This window comes from Podarcis filfolensis (assembly GCF_964270895.1).
Source record: "Podarcis filfolensis genome assembly, chromosome: 18".
In the NCBI taxonomy this organism is placed as follows: domain Eukaryota; kingdom Metazoa; phylum Chordata; class Lepidosauria; order Squamata; family Lacertidae; genus Podarcis; species Podarcis filfolensis.
In genome coordinates this window covers 5698091-5725562 of record NC_139622.1, presented here as the reverse complement: position 1 = coordinate 5725562, position 27472 = coordinate 5698091, and the positions used below count along the sequence as shown (strand labels likewise).

The 27472-nt window shown below is 49.0% G+C and overlaps 1 protein-coding gene across 2 annotated transcripts in view; it reads left to right on the top strand.

Moving 5' to 3' along the window:
- Positions 1-27472, top strand: part of CELF5 (CUGBP Elav-like family member 5) — a 79404-nt gene that overhangs the window by 23581 nt on the left and 28351 nt on the right. Inside the window, exons 2-3 of one of the 2 annotated variants that reach the window (XM_083594691.1) lie at positions 794-876; positions 18991-19039. In XM_083594691.1, the coding sequence (XP_083450817.1) occupies positions 794-876; positions 18991-19039 (132 nt within the window). Of the gene's footprint in view, positions 1-793; positions 877-18990; positions 19043-27472 lie in introns of both variants that reach the window. The other variant, XM_083594690.1, reaches the window with a different exon arrangement.

The following is a 27472-nucleotide window of genomic DNA, read 5'->3' as shown; positions in this document are numbered from 1 at the left end:
ACCATTCAATTATTGTAGGAGTCTTTTCGCTTTTCCAGTTCCTTGCTACCATATTTTAAACCCCATTCCTAATGATCGCTAGCATGGAACTTGCTGTTATGTACTGAGTTGAATAGGATCCAAACTGCAGCAGTCTGATTGGTCCTAGAACAATAGGATCCAAAATGCAGCAGTCTGATTGGTCCTAGAGCAATAGGATTCAGAATGCAGCAGTCTGATTGGTCCTAGAACAATGCTGCAGTATGATTGGTCTGCAGGAGCCACCCAATCCAGCTCCAGATGGAAGTGAATCCACAACCTGATTGGCCTACAGGAGAATTCTGGAATTAGCCAATCACGTGCAGCCCATTGAGTAAATAATGTATATAAAGCAGATACTTTGAGGGGACTTTCATTCCTCCTCACCACTATGAGCTGAATAAAGAGCATGAAATCCACTCTCGACTCTGAGTATATTTCACTTGACTTTTTAAATTTTTTACAGCTGCTGCACACCGGCCTTGCCTTCCCACAGCTCACCTTGTGTTCTTAAACCCCTTAATCTCCCCACTTGATCCTGTACTTCTCCCACAGGAAATGCGACAAGGTGACAGGATTGCTGTGCCTGCTCTTGGTAAAAAATGTGCATGGAATTGGTGTGTGTGTGTGTATTTGGGTGGGGCAGAGAAGAGAGTTTGAGAGCCCTTAATGGAACAGCGGATGAAGTACATTTGGTGCATTCATGCGTATAAGCGTGCATTCTGCACATACATGTTCACGTGTTTGATACCAGTACATGCCCTCTCCGTTTCAGGTTGCGCCTTCCTGACGTACTGCGCCCGAGATTCGGCCATCAAAGCTCAGACAGCGCTACATGAACAGAAGACGCTCCCTGGGGTAAGTCTTCGCTGTTGGAGTCGCTGTGGGTCGGCTCCGGAGGCTGCTCAACGGAGGTGTATTTCGCTCAGAGAAGTGCAGTTTCGCACCTTGCCTTGAAGTGAGAAATCAAATGTCAGTCTGTGCCTTCCAATAAGTGTGTGAATGCTTAAAGGGGCCGGGGGGGGGTGGAATGTAGGAATGGATTTAGGCACTGGGAGAGGATATATTATTCAGTTATCATCCTTCCTTGCACATGTGAGCGAGATCAGCAGAATACCATCCTTTGCAGCTTAAATGTGGAAGCTAAGACAAGGTTAATTTAACCTTCTAGAAGCAATAATCCAGGATTTTCCCTGGTATTTTCCCCTTTCTCCCCATTAAAAAGAACAACCTCTCTCTCTCTCTCTCTCTCTCTCTCTCTCTCTCTCTCTCACACACACACACACACACACACACACACATGCACTGTTCTGTGAAGAAGTAAAAGTAGTATTTACTTACATAACCAAGGCCTTGAAGCAGCGGTCCTAGGAGCAAAATGAAGGCAGGTTTATAACTATCTAAGTTACTAAAGTGCAAAATCGAAGTTCGATATGGTGTCTGAGCTGCAAAGCTCGGACATGCACAAGTGTGCTCAGCTTGGAGGCATGATGAAGAAAGAGAGAGATGCCCAAGCTGGAAGGAATTATGGGGTGGTAGTGATGTATGGAAGTGAGAGCTGGACCATAAAGAAGGCTGATCGCTGAAGAATGGATGCTTTTGAATTCTGGTGCTGGAGGAGACTCTTGAGAGTCCCATGGACTGCAAGAAGATCAAACCTCTCCATTCTGAAGGAAATCAGCCCTGAGTGCTCACTGGAAGGACAGATCCTGAAGCTGAGGCTCCAAGACTTGGGCCACCTCATGAGAAGAGAAGACTCCCTGGAAAAGACCCTGATGTTGGGAAAGATGGAGGGCACAAGGAGAAGGGGACGACAGAGGACGAGATGGTTGGACAGTGTTCTCGAAGCTACCAGCATGAGTTTGACCAAACTGTGGGAGGCAGTAGAAGACAGGAGGGCCTGGCTAAATGACTAAACAACAACAATAAATAGCTTCTGGCCAAGGCAGACAAAGGAAGTGACGTCACAGAGTTCTCTGAAGCAAATTTTACAGGAAAGCTCTGTGAGCCTCAGCCCCTTTATATGCCCATCTGGCAAAGCATGAATTGTTGGTTTGACTGCAATAACGTCCCACAGACCTGTGCCCGCACCCCGATGCTGTTGGACTCCAACTAGGAGTCTGCCAGCCCTGAGCTGAAATCTCCAGTTTCTTGCTTAATTTCCAACCAGTGACATATTTGTCCGAACACATATGAGGAAGAAAATCCGGCTTAGTTCACATCAGAACACACACCTCCATAGTTTGCAAACCAATATGCTCCCAAATCCACAGTTCTCTGAATTCTGCGACGTAGCGCTCCAAGCGAAATAATTGCATCGAAACTGCTTTAAGGGGGAAAGAGGGTATTTAAAAAATGCATACGTTGTTGAAAATAACCTACCAAAAATACACAATATTAGAAGGAATTTCGTGCAAAAAAATGTGTGCATTAGGAGAAACACTTGACAAGTTTCCGTGAGGATTTGTTTTTTAAAATGTACAGTCATGCCTTGGATCCCAAACGCCTTGGTACTCGGACGTTTTGGCTCCCGAACGCTGCAAACCCGGAAGTGAGTGTTCCGGTTTGCGAACGTTGTTTGGAACCTGAACGTCCGGCGCGGCTTCTGAATGGTTGCAGGAGCTTCCTGCAGTCAATTGGAAGCTGCGCTTTGGTTTCCAAATGTTTTGGAAGTCGCACGGACTTCTGGAACGGATTCTGTTCGACTTCCGAGACACAACTATATACAGTGGCAGAGAAACCCTCTCTGGCACCCAGGGCGGGACACCGAAGGGCAGGGCAAACCGCCCGGTGGCGCACGCGCAACGTCCGTACAGACTACGCATGTGCAGCATCCCGCACGGATGCCGGTATGAACAGCGCACAAGAGCGGCAGCCCGTACGGACACCGTGCAAACGGTGCCCGTATGGACTGCATGTGCCCTCGGCCACTCTGCAGCTAGGGGGAGGCAGAGGCCATCTTGTCACCCCCCTGAGTGGCACCCGGGGCAGACCACCCCCCAATTTGTATGCCCCCGACTGTACAGTGGACGCTCGGGTTGCGAACGTGATCCATGCGGGAGGCACGTTTGCAACCCACAGTACCACGTCTGCGCACGCGCGGATTGTGATTTGGTGCTTCTGCGCGGGGATTCGGTTCGAATCCCCGCGACGGGGTGAGCTCCCATTGCTCGGTCCCTGCTCCTGCCAACCTAGCAGTTCGAAAGGACGCCAGGGCAAGTAGATAAATAGGTACCACTCTGGCGGGAAGGTAAACAGCGTTTCCGTGCACTGCTCTGGTTTGCCAGAAGCTGCTTAGTCATGCTGGCCACATGTACATGTATGCCGGCTCCCTCGGCCAATAAAGTGAGATGAGCGCCGCAACCCCAGAGTCAGCCATGACTGGACCTAATGGTTCACACCTGGACCCTTTACCTTTATATTTACAACACCACACCTCTTTGCAATAGCAAGAATAGCAAGGGAGCTTTCTCTGCCTCGGAACCTGGAAAACTACCACCACCAGAAGACCATCAGCTCCCCAGACAGCATCACCCAGTGGTCAGGGAACTCTGCTGTAGGCAACATGGGAGTAAATAGATGCTGCAAAAATTGCCCCCCCCCCCTCTCTGCCAAGTAGCAGCAAGATTCTAGACAGATGGTTCCAGACAGTCACCTAGGGTCCGTGTTCCTTTGGAGAATTGAAGATGCAATGGAGGCTGTTGTAGCTTTAAGGAGGGAATGATCACCGAAGAACGGATGCTTTTGAATTCTGGTGCTGGAGGAGACTCTTGAGAGTCCCATGGACCGCAAGAAGATCAAACCTATCCATTCTGAAGGAAATCAGCCCTGAGTGCTCACTGGAAGGACAGATCCTGAAGCTGAGGCTCCAAGACTTTGGCCACCTCATGAGAAGAGAAGACTCCCTGGAAAAGACCCTGATGTTGGGAAAGATGGAGGGCACAAGGAGAAGGGGACGACAGAGGACGAGATGGTGGGACAGTGTTCTCGAAGCTACCAGCATGAGTTTGACCCAACTGCCGGAGTCAGTGGAAGACAGGAGTGCCTGGCGTGCTCTGGTCCAGGGGGTCACGAAGAGGCGGACACGACTAAATGACTAAACAACAACAACAACATAGGGCTTGTTTCCTGCAGCAGTGGAGTCCAAGGCATCTCTCCCAGCCAGACTTCAGCCAGCCTACCCAAAATGGATCCCATTCTTTCTTCTTCCCTTCTTCTTCCCAGCACACCTTGCTAAAGACTCTCTTTTCCTCTGACTTCACACCCAGCTGACCTGTCAACTTTCTGTCTGCCCAGGACCAAGATTCCTCTTAGATGGGCCATCAACACCTTTTGTCATGTTAACACCTGTCTCCCAGGTGAGGCTCTAGCTTCAGAAAGGAAGCTTAGCCTGTATTTTTTCCCACTGGCCTGCATTCTTCCCTTCAATACTCCAAATAATCAAGATCCTACCATTTATTACTTTGTAGGGTTTAGGGGGAGTAACCCCACAATCTATAACATAAACAATGAATCCAACCTGATAATAAGAAAGCTTTCTGTGCCTGCGATAGGTTTAAACAGCTTTATCCAAATGGAAATCAGAATGGCTGTTCCTTCAAACAGAAAGGCAAGAGGCGTCTCTCTAAACGTGGGCCTTTGCCTGTGTAATAAACAAAATCTGCCCTGATTCCCTTATGGCGGACACAAGAGCCCATATAGAGTCCTTTGTAGGTTCTCTATCGGTAGGAGAAAATAACAGAGGCCAGCCAGAGAATATTGAGAAGCAAAGCAGCTAGTAAGCCTGATCTTTATTGAACTGTTGCAACAGGGTGCTCCCCTCACACGCAGGAAAGGAAGAGGACCCCGAACAAAGGTGTGTCCGCCCTTATATAGACATTTTAAATTCCCTGCCCTGGAGCTCAAGACCACCCCTCCATACATCATACATACATCACAGAAGGGGTGTAACCCAAGACCACCCCCCACAAACATCGTACCTACATCACAGAAAAGGCGGTCTACAACAGAAATTTGAGTGTGTTGTTGTTTTTCCTTGTCTGCCAGGTTATCTGATAATGCCTTATCTGATTGCCATTCCTTTGAGATGGTGATTTCCCAATTCCTGAGACAACGGGAAGGTTCCCTCACCCCCTCCCTCCTTGCAGAGAAAACATTTGGTCAGTTGGGGAGTCAAAATGGTTTCAGGTCGGTCTTCCTGTGCTGATCTATGTACGTGCTTGGTTGGTACATTTATGAGCATTTATTATATATAAAGGTAAAGGGACCCCTGACCATCAGGTCCAGTCGCGGACAACTCTGGGATTGTGGCGCTCATCTCGCTTTACTGGCCGAGGGAGCCAGCGTACAGCTTCCGGGTCAAGTGGCCAGCAGGACTAAGCCGCTTCTGGCGAACCAGAGCAGCGCATGGAAACGTTGTTTACCTTCCCGCCAGAGCGGTACCTATTTATCTACTTGCACTTTGATGTGCTTTCGAACTGCTAGGTTGGCAGGAGCAGGGACCAAGCAACGGGAGCTCACCCCGTCATGGGAATTCAAACCGCCGACCTTCTGATCGGCAAGTCCTAGGCTCTGTGGTTTAACCCATAGAAGACCTTAAATTTTGTATTTCACCTGCAGTGTTATAAAGAGGGAAAGCGTAGATTTGCAGAAATTAATGATTACCGTTTTCTTCCTGCCCGCTCGCAGAAGAGCTAGGGGGCAAAATGCAGGACACCCACACGCTTTGTTTTCACAACAACCCTGTGAGGTGTAAGAGAGAGAGAGAGAGAGAAAGAGAGAGTGGCCAAACACACACACAAAAACGCCTTGAGCCCCAACTTGGGAGAAGGTGGGACGTTATACATTGTGAATATGGGGGGCGGATCGCACTCTGAAATATCGAAAAGCGGCCTGCATCCCAAAACAAACCCGCCTCCCCACAACACCTCGAATCTCACTTAGCGAGACATTTCAACGGTGCCTCTGTATGATTATGGCAGGCTGTTAATAATCCTCCGCAGCAATTGCTTTTCCAAGGCAGGAGCTGCCATCTCCAGCGTTCAGCTAAAGATAAATTCTGTAAGAGGAGAGCGCCGACTAAGAGTTACATCATGGGCAGGCAAACTAAAGCCCGGGGGCCGGATCCAGCCCAATCGCCTTCTCAATCCAGCTCACGGACGGTCCGGGAATCAGTGTGTTTTTACATGAGTAGAGCGTGCCCTTTTATTTAAAATGCATCTCTGGGTTATTTGTGGGGCATAAGAATTCGTTCATTCCTCCCCCCCCCAAAAAAAAATATAGTCCGGCCCCCCACAAGGTCTGAGGGACAGTGGTCCAGCCCCCAGCTGAAAAAGTTTGCTGACCCCTGAGTTATACAAAGAGTTGAGGGGAATCTGGGCGATACCCTGGGCCTCCGGTATATCCTGGCTGTTTTGCCTTTTAGTTTGTTTTTCAAACACCAGTGCTATGCATTGCTTTGAGATGACGAAGCTGTAGCTCAGCTGACCTTTCGCTTCCACCCCAAAAGTTGCGCTGCTCCTTAATATCCCGTGGCTGGCTGGTTTTCTTCCTCAGCAGTTGAAAGGTTAACTTTGACAGAGATATAAGCTAATCGCCAAATGGCACCTTAAACCTAGGTTGGTACCTTTTTTTCCCTAATGAAAGGAAAAAATCTCAAAGCGATTTTCAACACATTAAAACACCCGATCGAACAATCCGGAATAAAACAAAATTCAAGCTTCAAGGAAAGTATTTCAGAACCTTCTCTAAGTGACATTTGGCTTTCCCCCTATTTAATAATAATAATAATAATAATAATAATAATAATAATAATAATACTAATAATAATAATTTATTTATACCCTGCCCATCTGTCTGGGTTTCCCCAGCCACTCTGGGCGGCTTTCAACAGAATATTAAAATACAATAGTCTATTAAACATTAAAAGCTTCCCTAAACAGGGCTGCCTTCAGATATCTTCTAAAAGTCTGGTTGTTGTTGTTCTCTTTGACATCTGGTGGGAGGGCGATTCACTGTATAAAAAAATAATATCAACATATAAAAGTTAAACAGAAATCCACTCAACAGTTACAATAAATAATATCTAAACTATAATCAATAAAGCAACGTCAAGCCACAGTACATAAAACAATACAATACACATTGAGAGCAGAGACTAGAGGGTAGAGCAAGGCATGTGGAAGGAGGCCTTGCCTGACAAAGTCTTGTTCGGCTGTGTATGTGATAAAGGGGAGCCATACCGGGGTGAACATGTCTTCTTCTATTTGTGGGGACTGCTGGTTCTGAAATGCAAAGGGGACTTTGTGTGTGTCTTTGTCTGTGCTGAAGTTCCTGGAGCAAACAGCCAGCCGTCCCGCAAGTTTGGACCATTGCAGAATGTTGATTTGCTGAGTGAGTTGTGTTGTTTTCGCTCCTCCCTTTGCTCCAAGGAGTTCAGTGCAGGACGCAGGGCTTCCATTGCCACCTTTTTCATCCTCGCGACAGCCCTGAGAGGCTGAGCGAGGGTGTGGCTGATCCAAAGGGCACCCAGTGAGCAAGTGGGAGGATTGCTGAGCCGCAGCTTTGCATGCAGAAGGGTCCAGGTTCAATCCCTGATGTTCCCGCCTGAACGGCTTGAGAGCAGTACATGTGAAAAGGATCTAGGAGTCTTGGTTGACCACAAACTTGACATGAGCCAACAGTGTGACGCGGCAGCTAAAACAGCCAATGCAATTCTGGGCTGCATCAATAGGAGTATAGCATCTAGATCAAGGGAAGTAATAGTGCCACTGTATTCTGCTCTGGTCAGACCTCACCTGGAGTACTGTGTCCAGTTCTGGGCACCACAGTTCAAGAAGGACACTGACAAACTGGAACGTGTCCAGAGGAGGGCAACCAAAATGGTCAAAGGCCTGGAAACGATGCCTTATGAGGAACGGCTAAGGGAGCTGGGCATGTTTAGCCTGGAGAAGAGGAGGTTAAGGGGTGATATGATAGCCATGTTCAAATATATAAAAGGATGTCACATAGAGGAGGGAGAAAGGTTGTTTTCTGCTGCTCCAGAGAAGCGGACACGGAGCAATGGATCCAAACTACAAGAAAGAAGATTCCACCCTTGTGGTCTCTTCCAACTCTATGATTCTATGATTCTATTCTATGAAAACCTGGACAGCTGCTGCCAGTCAGTGCGGATGATACTATTGATCTGTCGCAACAGGGTCCCAACTCATCACATGCAGGCGGGAGGAGGAGGACCCAGAACAAAGGTGTGCCCGCTCTTATATAGACATTTTAAATTCCCTGCCCTGGAGCTCAAGACCACCCCTCCATACATTATACATACATCACAGAAGGGTTGTAACCTAAGACCACCCCCCACAAACATCAGACCTACATCACAGATGTCCGGGGGGAATTTCCGAAAGGTGGAGCTTTGTCCTGGATCTTAGGCAAGTCAATCGAAAACTTGCGTTTATTTGGCGTTTTTGTGTCAAAAACAACCACCACCTTTTGGGCTGAGCTTTTATTGCAAAGAAATTGGACGTTTTTTGAGCTTTTTCTGAGGGAAATTGACAAAAACGACACTGCCGCCGAGGGCCGCCGCGCGTCCAGACATTTCGCCGATTGCAAAATACTGCGCCGATTTCCGCCCTGACGCTGCTCACAGCTGCAGTATTCCGGATATGTCTGGAAAATGCATGGCAACCCTAGGTTTCCCTAAACATCAAAGCTCAACTTTCAGGGTGTCCTGGTTTGGACTATTTGAAATATGGCGACCCTGTCTGCCGAGAGAGAGGAGCTGACGGAGGAGAACCGCACTCTTAATTACAGACGAAGCGGGTCTCCGCTAATTGAATGTTCTTTTGTTGTCCCAAGGAACGGGCGGCTGCTGATTTGCGCTGTAATGAGAGGGCCTCTCCGCACCCCGGCTTCACTGGCTCCATGTAGGCCTTAATTAACTCCACGGTTCCCATGGCAACGTCTCCCGATGCTGCTTGATTCCTCTCCAGCCGGAGCTGGTGGAGCATCTCTTTTGGAGCGCCACAAACCTGTGGGGCTGGAGGGGCAGGGGGAGAGAAACTCGCTCGGCACATGGGCTTGCCATGGCCTGTTTGGACCACAGAGGACGATTCGATATCCCGTTTGAGCTGCACTCGGTCCTTGCCTTGCCCAAAGTCAGCACCGCGGGGCAGGGCGCTGGCTTGTTGTCTTCTGCATGCTGTCATAGCGCTGCCATCTTCACCAAGACAGTGTTGCGGGCGGGCTGCGTTCTGCGGTTGTGGGGCACACATGCGTTGTGGTTTTGCACATCCAGCCCAAACGCGGGGAAGGCTGCATTTTGCGTTGTAGCTGCCACGCTGCCATAGGGTCGGCGTTGTGCACTAAGCCGGAACACCGGGCAACGGCTGTGTTTTGTGGTTGCAGCCCACACGTTTCCCGTCCTAGTGGGTTCGTGTACAGAGGCCTGAGCTTTGTATGTGCGATGCACATGCTTTTGCCGCCACAGTGCTGTCTTGTGGGAAGTTGGCAGCATTTAGTGCTCGCTGAGTGTGTCTTTGAGTTCATGTGCTGCCGTAGTGCCGGTTTGTGCTGTAACGCTGCACACAAGGGGTGGTTGCGTTTCATAACGTAGCGCATGTCTTGTCATAGCACATGGGGCGGTGACTGCGTTTTGTTGTTGCAGAACGTGCGTGTGTGTGTCTGCGTGCACGCTGTCCTAGTGCTCGCTTTCATAAGAAGGCAGTGTGTGGGCTGATGGCTGCCTTTTGAAGTGTAGCATTCATGTGCATGCTGTCGCAGCTGAGTGCGCACTTGCCATCCTAGTGCTGGCGGTGCATGAAGGCAGACCATAGGTGGTGGCTGGGATGCGACGGCATGTTCACGCATGCACCGTCATAGTGCTGGTTTGATCACGGTGGCAGAGCACATTGCTGTATGCGCCGAAAATGTGGGACTCTCTTCCCTCTCTTCCCCCTCTTATGTGCCTTTTCACCATCCTGAGGGCCAGTGTGGTGCAGTGGTTAAGAGCGGTAGTCTCGTAATCTGGTGAACCGGGTTCGCGTCTCCGCTCCTCCACCTGCAGCTGCTGGGTGACCTTGGGCCAGTCACACTTCTTTGAAGTCTCTCAGCCCCACTCACCCCACAGAGTGTTTGTTGTGGGGGAGGAAGGGAAAGGAGAATGTTAGCCACTTTGAGTGATTTGAGACTCCTGAAGGGGAGTGAAAGGCAGGATATCAAATCCAAACTCCTCCTCCTCCTCCTCCTCCTCCTCCTCCTCCTCCTCCTCTTCTTCTTCTTCTTCTTCCCCCATCCTCCAAACCATCTCTTGGACAGAACAGGATTTGAGGGGGCACTAGGAAAGAAGGTTTTAGGGTGAGGCAGAGCACGTCAGATTCATAGAGTCATAGAATTGTGGAGCTGGAAGTGTTGCAAACAAAAATCTGCCCTTCTTCCCTTATGGGGTATCCAAGAGCCCATATAGAGTCCTTACATAGGTTCCCTATTGGTAGGAGAGAATAACAGAGGCCAACCAGAGAATATTGAGAAGCAAAGCAGCTGGTAAGCCTGATCTTTATTGATCTGTTGCAACAGGGTGCTCCCCTCACCTGCAGGAGAAAGGAGGAGGACCCAAAACAAAGGTGTGTCCGCCCTTATATAGACATTTTAAATTCCCTGCCCTGGAGCTTAAGACCACCGCTCCATACATCATACATACATCACAGAAGGGGTGTAACCCAAGACCACCCCCCACAAACATCGTACCTACATCACAGAAAAGGCGGTCTACAACAGAAATTTGAGTGTGTTGTTGTTTTTCCTTGTCTGCCAGGTTATCTGATAATGCCTTATCTGATTGCCTCTCCTGGTAGTCTGGCCATTCCTTTGAGATGGTGATTACCCAATTCCTGAGACAATGGGAAGGTTCCCTCACCCCCTCCCTCCTTGCAGAGAAAACATTTGGTCAGTTGGGGAGTCAAAATGGTTTCAGTCCGGTCTTCCTGTGCTGATCTATGTACGTGCTTGGTTGGTACATTTATGAACATTTATTATATATATAAGACCTTAAATTTTATTTTTACAGAAGGGACCCCATGGGTCATCTAGTCCAACCCCCTGTAACAAGATTGGTGACAAAAAGGATCCCTTCACAAAAAGAAAGCTATTCTGCATATGTCCAGGGGCAACTTTGCCCTAAGATCCTTTTTCTATAGATATGGAGGCGGGGGGAGAGACTGATTCATGGCAAAAGACTCTGCACATGTTCAGAGGAAGCCCACAATGCCAAGGATATTTTTATAAATAAAAACACGGCAATCTGCTGACACCTCTGCTCATGAGCTGAGAGTGGCACCCCTGACAAAGCAATGGGGAATAATGCAATGGCAGCCGGCCTTGAAGATAAAGAGGGGCAATCACTTTGTCCCTGGACCAGACGACAGGCCGGCTGATAAGCTCCCTCTGCACCCAGCTCCATTGGCTCAACCTTTGAATACCTCATTTAGTTATTTATTTAGAGCATGATTTGCATGCCTGATTCTCCTCTCCCCCATGCTTTTTAATATCTATATGAAGCCGCTGGGAGAGATCATCAGGGCGTTTGGGCTGGGTGTCCATCAATATGCAGATGACACCCAGCTCTACCTCTCTTTTAAATCAGAACCAGTGAAGGCGGTGAAGGTCCTGTGTGAGTGCCTGGAGGCAGTTGGAGGATGGATGGACTCACAGCTGTCCATGGAGGCACAGGTCAATTCTGTGTCCAGGGCGGCTGTCTACCAGCTCCATCTGGTATGCAGGCTGAGACCCTACCTGCCTGCAGACTGTCTTGCCAGAGTGGTGCATGCTCTGGTTATCTCCCGCTTGGACTACTGCAATGCACTCTACGTGGGGCTACCTTTGAAGGTGGACCTGGAAACTGCAACTAATTCAGAATGCGGCAGCTAGACTGGTGACTGGGAGCGGCCACTGGCACCACATAACACCAGTCCTGAGATATCTGCATTGGCTCCCAGTACGTTTCCGAGCACAATTCAAAGTGTTGGTGCTGACCTTTAAAGCCCTAAACAGCCTCGGTCCAGCCTCATCAGTGGACCGGTCCTGGGCGACCAAGATGATGGAGAGTCAGGCAATGCTTTTTTTCCTAGGGGTACGTAGGGGTACGCATACCCCTAAACATTTTGTGAATCTTTGTACTTTTGTCTATTTACTGTATTTATTTTTCCCGATTGGAACGACAAATAGTGGTTTTCTTGAGTCAAAATGAGAGCACAGTCATACTTCGGGTTACAGACACTTCAGGTTGCGTTTTTTCGGGTTACGGATGCGCCAAAACCCAGAAGTACCGGAACATGTTACTTCCGGGTTTCGGCAGTCGCGCATGCGCAGAAGCACTAAATTGTGCTTTGTGCATGTGCAGAAGTGCCGAATCGCAACCCATGCGTGCACAGACGCGGCATTGCAGATTGCAAACACTGCGGGTTGCGAACCTGCCTCCCGCATGGATCATGTTCGCAACCCAAGCGTCCACTGTACCCCTAAACATTTTTTTTTTAAGAAAAAAAGCACTGGGGTCGGGAAACCAAGCCTGAAGAGGAACGGTTGAAGGAGTTGGGTTTGTTTAGCCTGGAGAAGAGGAGATATGAGAGCCATCTTCAAATATCTCAAGGGCTGTCCCATGGAAGAGGGAGCAAGCTTGTTTTCGGCTGCTCTGAAGGGGAGGGCTTGAACCAATGGATTCATACAACAAAGAAGGAGATTCTGACTAAACATTAGGAAGAACTTTCTGACAGTAAGAGCTGTTCAACAGCGGAACGGACTCCCTTGGAAAGTGGTGGGCTCTCCTTCCTTAAGCAGAGCTTTGATGGCCCTCTGCCCGGGATTCTTTCGCTGCAATTCCTGCCTCACACACCTTCCAGCTTGACAAAAACCCTTCTTGAACTGTGGTGCCCAGAACTGGACATAGAAGACAGTGGTGGCGTCCGTTTGGTCTCAGGCAGCCCCTGAGGGTGGAAATCAAATCGTAAATAAAGACGAGGAGGAAGGATATCTCTTAAGCGGGGAGAGGCCACAGCGCACCCACCCCGAGGAGCTTCTTCTGCAACTCATGTGTCCATCAAAGCTTTGTTGTTGCACAGAGAACCAGTAATTGCTGTCTTCTTCTTCTCACTTCCTGCGGCTTGGTGATGCTAATGTGGCGTAATGGCCCTTCTCATCAGTTAAGGGCTCCGCTGCAGAGAGATGAGCTCTGGCAGTGATGACACGGCCGCTCTGTGATGCCACGGCGTCCGATGGGCGGAGGAGACCCTTCTGGCCCGCTAGTCAGCGGCGAACCGAAGCGTCGTGGCATACTGAGGGCCGGTGATGTGGTCGAAGCTGGCGATTGTCACGATCCCTCTCTGCGACTCCGGCGACGATGACTCCCTTCGGGCAGCACGGCCGTTGCTTGGCGTTGATCTGCCGATAGGAGGACAACCCACATGTGAGAACGTAAGAAATGGAAGCAAGAAGAAATTCCGACGAAAGAAGAATGGCAGATAAAATGAATGGACTGTGCAGAATTGGACAAAATGACAGGAAGGATTCGAAACCTGCGGGAACAGAAGATTGGAACTATCTGAAGAGCAATTGTCATCAACAAATTACACTAGTAGGACTACAAGAAGTTTTGTAAGGAGAAATATATGAAACGTTACAAAGCCACATTGGGGCAGGCTGCAATTGCGTGTTTGCAGGATCATGTCCTGCCATGGCCTCCCAACAGTGAACGGAGCAGTGAATCTTTCATGCTCATTTAAATCATTTATGGCTTAGTCTGCATAAATCACGAGCGCTGCATAAATCATGGTGGGGAAGGGGGCGAGGGTTGCTGGGTTAGGGGGCGCATGAGGGCATGACGCCATGCGGAAGATGCATTTATGTGCTTCATCCCCTGGCTTTGGCCAACTTTGTCTCAACTTACGTGAACTCGGTGGTCTGGTTCACCCCGCTGTTCCAAAGTGGAGGAAATACCCAATAGGATCACTTGGGCCACATCTGCACCATACATCGACAGCGCATGGCTTCCCCCCAAAGGAAATGTAAAGAGAAAGAAGGTTCTTTTTATCATATGTGGTGATCTTGTTGTAAGGTTGTAAGCTTACTTGGAAATGATATATAATGAATTGAAAAGGATGTTTAAAATAACCTTTGCAAACAACAACACAAAAAACCCCCAGAAGCTTTCCTTTTGGGAATTATAGGGACAGAACTACCAAAACTGTATAGAAACTTATTTGTGTATGTTACTACAGCAGTGGACGCGGGTGGCGCTGTGGGTTAAGCCACAGAGCCTAGTACTTGCCGATCAGAAGGTCGGCGGTTCGAATCCCCGCGACGGGGTGAGCTGCTGTTGCTCGGTCCCTGCTCCTGCCAACCTAGCAGTTCAAAAGCACGTCAATGTGCAAGTAGATAAATAGGTACCGCTCCGGCGGGAAGGTAAACGGCATTTCTGTGCGCTGGTCTGGTTTGCCAGAAGCGGCTTAGTCCTGCTGGCCACATGACCCGGAAGCTGTACGCCGGCTCCCTCGGCCAATAAAGCGAGATGAGCGCCGCAACCCCAGTCTAGGGTTTCAGGCAGGCGACATTCCCAAGTCCTGTCTGCCTGCAAGTGCTTTACTGCTGAGCTACAGCCCATACCCTAAGCAAGATTCTAGTCCTCATGTTACTACTGGTCTTGTAGTAAGGTTAAAGCTTACTGGGAAACGATATATAATGCAATGAAAAGGATGTTTAAAATAACCTTTGCAAAAACACAGAAGCTTTCCTTTTGGGAATTATAGGGACAGAACTACCGAAACTGTCTAGAAACTTATTCATATACGCTTCTACAGTGGCAAGAATGTTAGGTAAAGGTAAAGGGACCCCTGACCATTAGGTCCAGTCGTGGCCGACTCTGGGGTTGCGGCGCTCATCTCGCTTTATTGGCCAAGGGAGCCGGCGTACAGCTTCCGGGTCATGTGGCCAGCATGACTAAGCTGCTTCTGGCGAACCAGAGCAGCGCACGGAAACACTGTTTACCTTCCCACCGGAGTGGTACCTATTTATCTACTTGCACTTTGATGTGCTTTCGAACTGCTAGGTTGGCAGGAGCAGGGACCGAGCAGCGGGAGCTCACCCCGTCATTGCGGGGATTCGAACTGCCGACCTTCTGATCGGCAACTCCTAGGCTCTGTGGTTTAACCCACAGCACCACCCGTGTCCCTGGCAAGAATGTTACTCGCCCCAAAATGGAAAGAAGCAGAAGTCCCAGCAAAGGAAGAATATATAAAAAAGCTTATGGAATATGCAGAAATGGCAAAACTTACCAGAAGAATAAGAAATCAAGACAGCAAACTTTATATAAAAGAATGGAAATGGTTTGTTGAATATTTACAGATAAATTGTAAACAGATTAAAACATTGGCAGGATTATTGTGACAACCTGCAGTTTTATAAGAGTACAGATTCAAAGTAGATGAATAAAAGTGAATTTGGATATGCAGAAGATATTAAAAATAAATTTAAGGAGCCGCAGAAAGAGGGGGAAGGAAGTCAAGTTTTGAAATGTTAACATGATTGTAAAATTAGTGAAATGAGAGTCCCATGGACTGCAAGAAGATCAGACCTATCCATTCTTAAGGAAATCAGCCCTGAGTGCTCACTGGAAGGACAGATCGTGAAGCTGAGGCTCCAATACTTTGGCCACCTCATGAGAAGAGAAGACACCCTGGAAAAGACCCTGATGTTGGGAAAGATGGAGGGCACAAGGAGAAGGGGACGACAGAGGACGAGGTGGTGGGACAGTGTTCTCGAAGCTCCCAGCATGAGTTTGACCAAACTGCGGGAGGCAGTGGAAGACAGGAGTGCCTGGCGTGCTCTGGTCCAGGGGGTTATGAAGAGTTGGACATGACTAAGCAACTAAACAACAACAACAATAATCTGAAAAGCATAAATAATAATAATTTTTAAAAAGAACATATAGGAAGTGTTAAGTTGTGGGCGAGCATATCAGACGACACAGCGATTCTTCCAAAGCAGCTCTTTATTTGTAATCTGGAACTGAACTGAACTGAAGAGCTCAGTCAGCCTGCATATATAGAGCTCCAGAACAATGTAACTGTTGCAACTTTCTAAAACTATCCAATCACTGAACGTCACTTTCGATCCTTCATTTGCATAACTATCTACAGTATCCCCCTGCTGGCCCAGGGTGAGAACTTCAGTACATAACAGGAAGCCCTGCTGGGTCAGGGCAATGGCCCACCCACTCCAGAATCCTGTTCTCACAGTGGCCAGATGCCGAGTGCGAAAGCCCTCTCCTTTTCTCCTTTGGAACTCCCTGCTTATTGATCTTCGGAATCTGCCTTCCCAGTTCCGTTCCAAAGGCCTGTTAAAAGCTCTTTTGTTTCGGCAAGCCTGCCTGCACCACGTCGTATTATCTTGCCTACTTGTCTATAGCCGATTTTGATAAATATTTGACATGGTTTGCATGCAAGCCGCTTAGAGAAACACCATTCTCATTTTTTGATCAAGTGCTCTATGCATATCGTTCAGTAAACACTGCTCCTTCCCCGCTGCCCTAACATTTCAGCCGCAAGCCCTTAGGAAGAACTGTGGCTCAATCCAGTATTTCAGAACCTGCACAGAGTGTATTTTGGGGGCGGGGGGAGAGGCAGGACCAGGGCGTGGCCTATCAATCATGTGACATGTCCAGGGCGGAGCAAAGATTAAGGCCTTCCAGATGTTGCTGCATTAAAGCTCCTGGCGCGCTGGGATGCTGGAGCGCAGAAACATCTGGAGGCACGATGATGTCTTTTCGCTTTCTCGTGATCTCCCTGGAAGCAAAATGCTACACGGCCCCTCCTCACCCGCTTTTCCGACTGGTTCTCCGTTCTCCCTTTCCATCCCCTCAGCGCCACACGTAGGCAAATCTTAAACAGCTGCACACACACACACACACACAAGCACGCGCACGCTAAATTGCCACTGCTGTCTCCAAAATAGAGGGAAGGCAGCGCCCCCCCCAACCCGGAGAAGAGCCTGTTGCTACGGCAACCACAAATGTCAGGTTCCATGTGGCGCACGGTCGTTGCCATGGCAATGAACATTCCTTTTTTTCCCCCCCTTCCTTAAAAATAAAATAATAATAAAAATCCAAGCAGAGTCACAGGGCTACCGAGATGGAGAGGACGGGGTTGGGGGACGGACGGACACCAGTGTGTGCAATGATGTTGGTGGAGATGGGCTTGGTCCGGTCCAGGATGGAGGAGGCAGTGAGGGGCAGCAGAAAGGACTTGCAGTGCCAAAAACAATGATTGTTTTGCTTTCTGGGAAGATGCCAGAGACGTCCTCCCTGATACAAGGTGCCTACGCAACCCACCAAACTCCCAAGTCCGGCCGTTGGTCCCAACGGAATTCCAGTCCTTGGAAGCGGGTGGCGGGGGGGGGGGGAGCGGATTAAATTTTGACCCAGGCGTGCGCACACATGCACGGCGAACCAAGGCCCCCGGTGCGCAGCTCCCTGCCCTGCCCTTTGTGCTGGCCTGCAGGGTTGGTTATCCTGCCGTAACTTGCCACCAGATGGGATGTGGGAATAAACAGCCGCAAAGTGGTGTGGTTTTGCCTTGGAGCCAGGCGCACAAATGCGAGGTCCTCAGGCTCTCGGCAGCTACGAGTCGTGGAGGCTATGCTCTGTCTCTGCAGTCCGATGCAGCTATGCTTCTGAATACTAGGGAATTGCAGGAGGGGAGAGTTGCTCTTGTGCACTGGCCCTGCTTGGGGACACGGGTGGCACTGTGGGTTAAGCCACAGAGCCTAGTGCTTGCTGATCAGAAGGTCGGCGGTTCGAATCCCCGCAATGACGGGGTGAGCTCCCGTTGCTCGGTCCCTACTCCTGCCCACCTAGCAGTTCAAAAGCACGTCAAAGTGCAAGTAGATAAATAGGTACCGCTCCGGCGGGAAGGTAAACGGCGTTTACGTGCATTCTGGTTTCCATCATGGTGTCCCGTTGCATCAGAAGCAGTTTAGTCCTGCTGGCCACATGACCCAGAACGCTGTCTGCAGTCAATCGCTGGCTCCCTCGGCCTGAAAGCATAGTCGCCTTTGACTGGACTTAACCATCCAGGGGTCCTTTACCTTTGCCTTTTTGTCGTTCAAGCAACATCTGGAGGGCCAAAGGTTCCAGATGTTGGCTCCCAGTACGTTTCCGAGCACAATTCAAAGTGTTGGTGTTGACCTTTAAAGCCCTAAACGGCCTTGGCCCTGTATACCTGTAGGAGCGTCTCCACCCCCATCATTCTGCCCGGACGCTGAGGTCCAGCGCCGAGGGCCTTCTGGCGGTTCCCTCATTGCGAGAAGCAAAGCTACAGGGAACCAGGCAGAGGGCCTTCTCGGTAGTGGCGCCCGCCCTGTGGAACGCCCTTCCAGCAGATGTCAAAGCGATAAACAACTACCTGACATTCAGAAGACATCTTAAGGCAGCCCTGTTCAGGGAAGTTTTTAACGTGTGATATTTTACTGTATTTTTGGTTTTTATGGAAGCCGCCCAGAGTGGCTGGGGAGGCCCAGCCAGATGGGCGGGGTATAAATAATAAATTATTATTATTATTATTATTATTATTATTATTATTATTATTATTATTATTCCCCTGAAGGTGTAGCTGGCTCAGGACCTCCACGGGAGCATTCTACGCTGCAACGATTTGGCCAGCCGTAGGCAAACTCGGCCCTCCAGATGTTTTGGGACTGCAACTCCCATCATCCCTAGCTAACAGGACCAGTGGTCAGGGGTGATGGGAGTTGTAGTCCCAAAACATCTGGAGGGCCGAGTTTGCCTATGCCTGGATTTAGCTGTATTCTGTTGCTTGTTGCTATCCGTCTCTTACCCCCTCCCTCCATAGCACGAAAGAGTGCTCAGAGTTTGGCTTTGCTAACATTTGGCAACTCTCTCTCTCTCTCTCTCTCTCTCTGTCTCTCCAGATGGCCCGGCCAATCCAGGTAAAGCCAGCGGACAGCGAGAGCCGTGGAGGTAGTTGTCATCTCTCCTTGTTTGTTTTTGTCGTCCCCCCCAACTCCTTGTCCTACTACCCTACTCAGGGAGGCCATTAAAAGCAAGCCCCCTTGTACATATCTCAGTCGCTGTGCATAAAATCAAATATTAGCTGATAGTTCCTACAGTGTCGCCCTCCCCTTAAAATCTCAAAAGCCACCCACCTCTGTAATCAGGAATGTTGGTGGTGGTGGGGAGACGTATTAGGAAAACATATAAATGCAAGGGGTTTTTTTTGCAATACGAAGGTGTATCAATAGATAGAATCACAGCATCACGGAATTGTAAAGTTGCAAAGGAACCCAAGCGTTGTCTAGTCCAGCCCTTTGCAATATAGGAATCACAGCTACAGATAATACATACATACATACATACATACATACATAAATTTTTATTTATACCCCGCCCTTCCTGGTTCAGAAAACCGGGCTCAGGGCGGCTAACAACAAATTTAAAACACTTAATTGATGCAACAAAAAGCAGCATAAAATACAGTATAAAATGTGACTAACAATAAATTCAGAATTCAAAAATCAATTTAGGGGGGAAATCCATCCAATAAGCATTAGATGATCACCAGGGCTAGCTGGCTAAATTAGTTCTATTTGGGCCAGCGGTGGAGACCAGGGGAGAATTAGCTGGGGGATCCCAGAGCGGGTAAGCTTCATAAAAAGGGGAGGGGGAGGGAAGGAAGGGGAACAAAAGATCAGGCCAGGTTCAAATTGAAAGCCAGGCGGAATAGCTCTGTCTTACAAGCCCTGCGGAAAGAAGTTAAATCCTGCAGGGCCCTGGTCTCCGGGGACAGAGCGTTCCACCAGGTCGGAGCCATCACTGAGAAGGCCCTGGCCCTGGTGGAGGATAGTCTGACTTCCTTAGGGCCCGGGACCTCTAAACTATGATTATTCATGGACCTTAAGGTCCTCTGCGGGGCATACCAGGAGAGGCGGTCCCATAAATACGAGGGCCCTAAGCCATAAAGGGCTTTAAAGGTGACCATCCAACCTCTTTTTTAAAATACCCTCCAGTGAAGGAAAGCCCACCAATGTCTGAGGGAGTCTGTTCCACTGTCGGTCAGCTCTTGCCGTCAGAACGTTCTTCCTGATGTTTAGTCGATATCTCCTTCCTTGTCACTTGAATCCTTTGGTTTGAGTCTTGCCCTCTGGAGCAACAGAAAACAAGCTTGTTCCCTCTTCCATGGGGCAGCCCTTGAGATATCTGAAGATGGCTCTCCTATCTCCTCTCAGTCTCATCTTCTCCAGGCTAAACACAGCCAGCTCCCTCAACCATTCCTCATAAGGCTTGGTTTCCAGACTCCAGAACTTCTTGGTTGCCCTCCTCTGCACAACTTCCAGCTCATCAACCTTCTTAAATTGTAGTTCCCAGAACCGGACACAGTATTCCTCCTGTGGTCTGACCAAGGCAGAAGAGAGTGGGACTATGACGTCCCTTGATCTGGACATGAGACTTCTGTTGATGCAGCCTAGAATAACATTAGCTCTTTTTGCTGCTGCATCAGTGGGGCTACCTTTGAAGAGGTGACCCAGAAACTACAGCTAATCCAGAATGCGGCAGCTAGACTGGTGACTGGGAGCGGCCACCAAGACCACATAACACCGGTCTTGAAAGATCTACATTGGCTCCCAGTACGTTTCTGAGCACAATTCAAAGTTTTGGTGCTGACCTTCAAAGCCCTAAACGGCCTCGGTCCAGTATACCTGAAGGAGCGTCTCCACCCCCATCGTTCTGCCCGGACACTGAGGTCCAGCGCCGAGGGGCTTCTGGCAGTTCCCTCACTGCGAGAAGCCAAGTTACAGGGAACCAGGAAGAGGGCCTTCTCGGTAGTGGCGCCCGCCCTGTGGAACGCCCTCCCACCAGATGTCAAAGAGAAGAACAACTACCAGACTTTTAGAAGACATCTGAAGGCAGCCTTGTTTAGGGAAGCTTTTAATGTTTAACAGACCACTGCATTTTAATACTTTGTTGGAAGCCGCCCAGAATGGCTGGGGAAACCCAGCCAGATGGGTGGGGTATAAATATTATTATTATTATTATTATTATTATTATTATTATTACATCACACAGTGGACTCTGGTTGAGCTTGTGGTCTACTAAACTCAAATCTTAGCAATAACGATCTGTGCAAGACTGGAAACTTAGGTGTAGAGCAGGTGTGGGGAAACCTCCCAATGCGGCCCTCCAAGGCCCTGCATCTGGCCCCCATAACTCTTACCCAGGCCACAGCCCTCACGAGCCTTGGAAAGTGGCCTGGAACTCTGATTCCTGCCTCTTGCTCACCTGTGTGGAGGCTGGAGATCAGTGTGTGTCTGTCTGTCTGTAGAAACTAGCCTATTGTGGAAGGGTGAGAGCTGCTTTTGGAAGGCTGTCCAGAAACCTTCTGGTTTCTGATATCATCATTTCCTCTTTTTCTACCTGCTGCTTGTAATCTTATAAACCTCCCAGCACGTTCTGGTTTGCACCTAATCCTGCACATATTCTTCATTCATTGCACTTTTTTTTTCAGAAGGGAGAAGGAGAAAAAGAACAGTGGTTTACTTTATTGTTATGTCAAGGTTAGCAATGTCAGATCTCTTACCCTGATGGTGCAAAATGCTGGGTCTGTTGCAATGCATTTGCTCACATAGGTTTTGTTTTGGTTTTTTTGGTTAGGGGTCTTTGCTAATAAAATAAATATATTTATTCTGTTAGTATTCATCGCACAAACTTCAGCACAGTCCTGTGATACGCATACCGCCTGGGATGATCATGACTACCATATTTTTGCTCTATAAGACGCACCAGACCACAAGACGCACCTACTTTTTGGAGGAGGAAAACAAGAAAAAAATATTCCGAATCTCAGAAGCCAGAACAGCAAGAGGGATCGCTGTGCAGTGAAAGCAGCAATCCCTCTTGCTGTTCTGGCTTCTGGGATAGCTGCGCAGCCTGCATTCGCCGCATAAGACGCACACACTTCCCCTTACTTTTTAGGAGGGGAAAAGTTAGTCTTATAGAGCAAAAAATACGGTATATGTCTGATCTATATGCAAACAACAACAACAAACAAACCCTTGCATATAGAAGGTTAACATTTCAGGGCCCAGAGTCCTAGCTTAGCCCTTCCCCTGAAGAGCTAGTTGTCTAAGTGTAGGGCAGTGCCTGATTTGCATTTTTTTTAAAAAAAGAGAGAGCGAGAAGGAGCATTTAAACCTCTGATCCTTGACTTCATTCTGAATGCCTCCCTTAAATCACCCCCCCCACCCAAGCTCCAAGGATGGAGAGTTACAGAATTTCAGTAGATAATAAGATTTTGTTCCACTCTCCCAGCCGAAGAGCAGAATAGCACCCTCCAGTTTTGTTTCCCATAGGTTCTGACCATCCCCCGCTACAGTTAGGGGGCGGGGGGCGCGGAGAAAGTGAACTCTCTCCTCTTTCTCGCTCTCTCATTGTTGGAGTAGCGTTTCTATGGAAACCCATCAGTTCCCAGAGGCTGCTATAACTCAGGGACAGATGGGCTTTTCGGATGTAAGAGGAAGGGGGTGGGGGAGGGAGATGTGGGGAGTAACTCAGGATAAGATGATAAAGAGCATTTAAAAGGGGGGGAGCAGGGAGAAATGGCTGTGTTTGTTGTTAAATAAATGAGGTCACGCAGATAACCGGCCGCGAAACGCACCTTGGCTTATCCTCTTATGTGGGTAGCTGCAAGTTGTAGCCAAGCTCATGTTTGGAGTGGTGTGTCTGCTCACATCTGATCAGAGCTACTCGTTTGACTCTCCTCCCCTACGTAAGAGCATCCCTGCTTCTGGATCAGGCCCAACGGGAAGTCCTGCAAACTTCTCTCACAGTGGCCCACCAGGTGGCTGGCATCCATCTGCCTCGAGAGACAATGGAGTGTGCTTCCAGGGGTCAAACCGCTGCATTTGCAGCAGCAAAATGACCTCTGCTTCAGATTCCCTGGTCCTGAATCTGTGCCCCTGAAGGACCAGGTGCGCAGCCTGGGAGTCATTTTGGACTCACAGCTGACCATGGAGGCGCAGGTCAAATCCGTGTCCAGGGCAGCTGTTTATCAGCTCCATCTGGTATGCAGGATGAGACCCTACCTGCCTGCAGACTGTCTCGCCAGAGTGGTGCATGCTCTAGAAACTGCAATTAATCCAGAATGCGGCAGCTAGACTGGTGACTGGGAGTGGCCGCTGGGACCACATAACACTGGTTCTGAGAGATCTGCATTGGCTCCCAGTATGTTTCCGAGCACAATTCAAAGTGTTGGTGCTGACCTTTAAAGCCCTAAACGGCCTCGGTCCTGTACACCTGAAGGAGCGTCTCCACCCCCACACTGAGATCCAGCGCCGAGGGCCTTCTGGCGGTTCCCTCATTGAGAGAAGTGAAGTTACAGGGAACCAGGCAGAGGGCCTTCTCGGTAGTGGCGCCCTCCCTGTGGAACGCCCTCCCACCAGATGTCAAGGCAATAAACAACTATTTTACTTTTAAAAGACAACTGAAGGCAGCCCTCTTTAGGGAAGTTTTTAAGGTCCGATGCTGTATTGTTTTTAATATTCAGTTGGAAGCCGCCCAGAGTGGCTGGGGAAACCCAGCCAGATGGGCGGGGTATAAATACCGTATTTTTCGCCCTATAGGACGCACTTTTCCCCCTCCAAAAATGAAGGGGAAATCTGGGTGCGTCCTATGGGGCGAATGCAGGCTTTCGCTGAAGCTTGGAGAGTGAGAGGGGTCGGTGCGCACTGATCCCTCTCACTCTACAGGCTTCAGGAAGACATCCGCAGCCTAGGCAGCCCTGTGGGAGTTCCCGCAGGGCTGTCTAGGCTGCGGATAGCAGCCTGCTTCCCGGAGCGCCGGGCATGCTGAAAGCAGAGCGCCTGGCGCTTCGGGAACACATCCGCAGCCTAGGCAGCCCTGCGGGACTTCCCCGCAGGGCTCCCCACGCTGCGGTTAGCAGCCTGCCGCCCGGCGCGCGGGGCACCCTGAAGCAGAGCGCCCCTCGTGCCGGGCAGACATCGGCCAGCCCCACAAGCTCGGGGGATAGCAGGGAGGTGCAGCGCCGCCATCCTGCTGTTCCTCGACCTGGTTCGGTTTCCTGGACCAGCTTTTGGGGGGGAAATAAAGGAAAAAAATTTCCCCCCCCCAAAAAAAACTAGGTGCGTCCTATGGGACGGAGCGTCCTATGGGACGAAAAATACGGTAATAAATTATTATTATATTATTATTATCAACTATGAACCCCAGAAGTTGGGATCCCCTCCAAACCTGTGCCAAAGTCATAGAATCGAAGGGCTGGAAAGGACCACAAGGGGCATCTACGTAAGTCCAACCCCCCTGCGATGCAGGGATCTTTTGCCCAACTTGGGTCTCGAACACTCTACCTTGAGATTTAGAGCCGCGTGCTCTGCCAGCTGAGCTATCCCATAGTCACTGCCACAAGCAGCACCTGTGGATAAAGGGAAGAGCGTATTGCTCGTCTTCATCCCTTTGGCAGATTTTGAGCGTGTCAAATGAGGTGCTCTTTCAATCAATAGGTTTGCTGACCAGGCAGGTGAATGTGGGGTCAAAAGGTTCTGTTGCACCAGAACATGGGTAGGCAAACTAAGGCCCGGGGGCCAGATCTGGCCCAATTGCCTTCTAAATTCAGCCCGCGGACGGTCTGGGAATCAGCGTGTTTTTACATGAGTAGAATGTGTGCTTTTATTTAAAATGCATCTCTGGGTTATTTGTGGGGCATAGGAATTCGTTCATTTCCCCCCCAAAAATATAGTCCAGCCCCCCACAAGATCTGAGGGACAGTGGACTGGCCCCCTGCTGAAAAAGTTTGCGGACCCCTGCACCAGAAGATCGTCAGAAATCTGGAGCTGATCCAAGTTGGTTTCTAAGGCCCTGGGGTGATCCCCTGACTCCCCATGAGATCTCAAGCACATTTCTTCCAGGTGTCTGGCAATTGCAGGGTCACAAAATATCTCTCTGAAATCCTGGAGGATTTTTGATAGAGGATCTGTGGCACTGGAACTCGCTCATTTTGCAGTGTTTTGCTGCAGGCAAAAGTATTGTGAACGTCTCCTGGTCTGCCCTGCAGCGGACCTTAAGGTCCATGAATAACCATAGTTTAGAGGTCCCGGGCCCTAAGGAAGTCAGGTTATCCTCCACCAGAGCCAGGGCCTTCTCAGTGATGGCTCCCACCTGGTGGAATGCTCTGTCCCAGGAGACCAGGGCCCTGCAGGATTTAACTTCCTTCCGCAGGGCCTGTAAGATGGAGCTATTCCGACTGGCTTTCAATCTGAATTTAGCCTGATCTCCTATTTCCCTTCTCTTCCCTCCCCCTCCCCTTTTATAAAGATTACCCGCTCTGGGATCCCACAGCTTATTCTCCCCTGGTCTCCTCGCTGGCCCAAATAGGACTAATTTAGCCAGCTAGCCCTGGTGATCATCTAATGTTTATTGGATGGATTTCCCCCCTAAATTGAATTTTGAATTCTGAATTTATTGTTATTCACATTTTATACTGTATTTTATGCTACTTTTTGTTGCATCAATTAAGTGTTTTAAATTTGTTGTTAGCCGCCCTGAGCCCGGTTTTCTGAACCAGGAAGGGCGGGGTATAAATAAAAATTTATTATTATTATAGGATCGGACAATGTTGGATCTTGGGGTGATACCTGTGACGCCCAGTTTCAGTTGCAATTACTCAGTTTGGGGGGGTGCGCTGTAAAACGTGGGGTTTTTGCTTCAAAACGCAACAAAACTCTTGCCAAACTTTGGCAGCAGTTTGAAGCGATTCAGACAATGTTTGGGTATGAACCCCGGCTTAATGTATCCATTACTTATCAGTTTGGAGGGGCGCTGCAAAATGTGGGTTTTTTCCGCTGCAAAATGCTGGAGAAAGGCTGCAAAACTTTGGCCCGGGTTGGGACAGGACCCCAAATTTTGTAGTAAACAAAGCTGGCCAAATATATGGAGATCCTGGACTGTCCGGATGACAAACCCCCCTCCCCCCGGTCTCCAAAGGGAACATACAAATATAAGAGGATCCTGCTATTATGGGATGGGCACCATGAAAAAGCCCTCACACCGAGCATTGCCTTCCCCAGTCTTAAATTCAGTTCTCCACATTGCCGCAACAATTTGCAATTGTGTGTGTGTGTGTGTGTGTGTGTGTGTGTGTGTGTGTGTGTGTAAAAAATCCTCAGCATTTTAGAGCGTAATTCTCCACCCGGGAGTTGAGCAAGCAGTTTCCCTGAACACAATGCCATGTCTTGCATGTTATCTTCAGTAATATATTCATTCTTATGCACCTTGATAAAATGCTTTTTGGTAAACATTGCTTGGCTGGAGGAAACTGCGTCACAAAATTCAGATAAGCGTGAATTTTGAAGGATCATAGAACCACAGAATTGTAGAGCGGGAGGGGTGCCCAGTTGCTATCTAGTCCAACCCCCTCCGGTGCAGGAACCACAGCTAAATAATCCCTGGCTTATGGCCATCCAACCTCTGTTGAAAAACCTCCAGCGAAGGAGAGCCCAAGGGAGCTCTTGCTATCAGAAGGTTCTCGCTAACAATGGCATCTCCTCTATTTTCACTTCCGCTGCATTTCAATCTGCATATTCTTGCGGAAAGTGCAAATTTGATAGTTCTGTTTCTGAATTGCATTTCTCATTGTTGTAAACAAACTCTGCCCTTTTCCCCTTCTGGGGTATCCAAGAGCCCATATAGAGTCCTTACGTGGGTTCCCTATTGGTAGGAGAAAACAACAGAGGCCAACCAGAGAATATTGAGAAGCAAAGCAGCTAGTAAGCCTGATCTTTATTGATCTGTTGCAACAGGGTGCTCCCCTCACACGCAGGAAAACGAGGAGGACCCAGAACAAAGGTGTGCCTGCCTTTATATAGACATTTTAAATTCCCTGCCCTGGAACTCAAGACCACCCCTCCATACACCATACATACACCACAGAAGGGGTGTAGCCCAAGACCACCCCCCACAAACATCATACCTACATCACAGAAAAGGCGGTCTACAACAGAAATTTGAGTGTGTTGTTGTTTTTCCTGTCTGCCAGGTTTTCTGATAATGCCTTTCCTGGTAGTCTGGCCATTCCTTTGAGATGGTGATTACCCAGTTCCTGAGACAATGGGAAGGTTCCCTCACCCCCTTCCTCCTTGCAGAGAAAACATTTGGTCAGTTTGGGAGTCAAAATGGTTTCAGTCCGGTCTTCCTGTGCTGATCTATGTACGTGCTTGGTTGGTACATTTATGAACATTTATTATATATATATAAGGCCTTAAATTTTGTTATTGCATCATCCGTCCCTGTGATGCAGCTATTCTTCCTTTGGCCCCATCCAATGGGGCTTAGGAGGAGACTCTGAATCATACAATTGCAGAGTCAGAAGGGACCTCAAGGGGCATC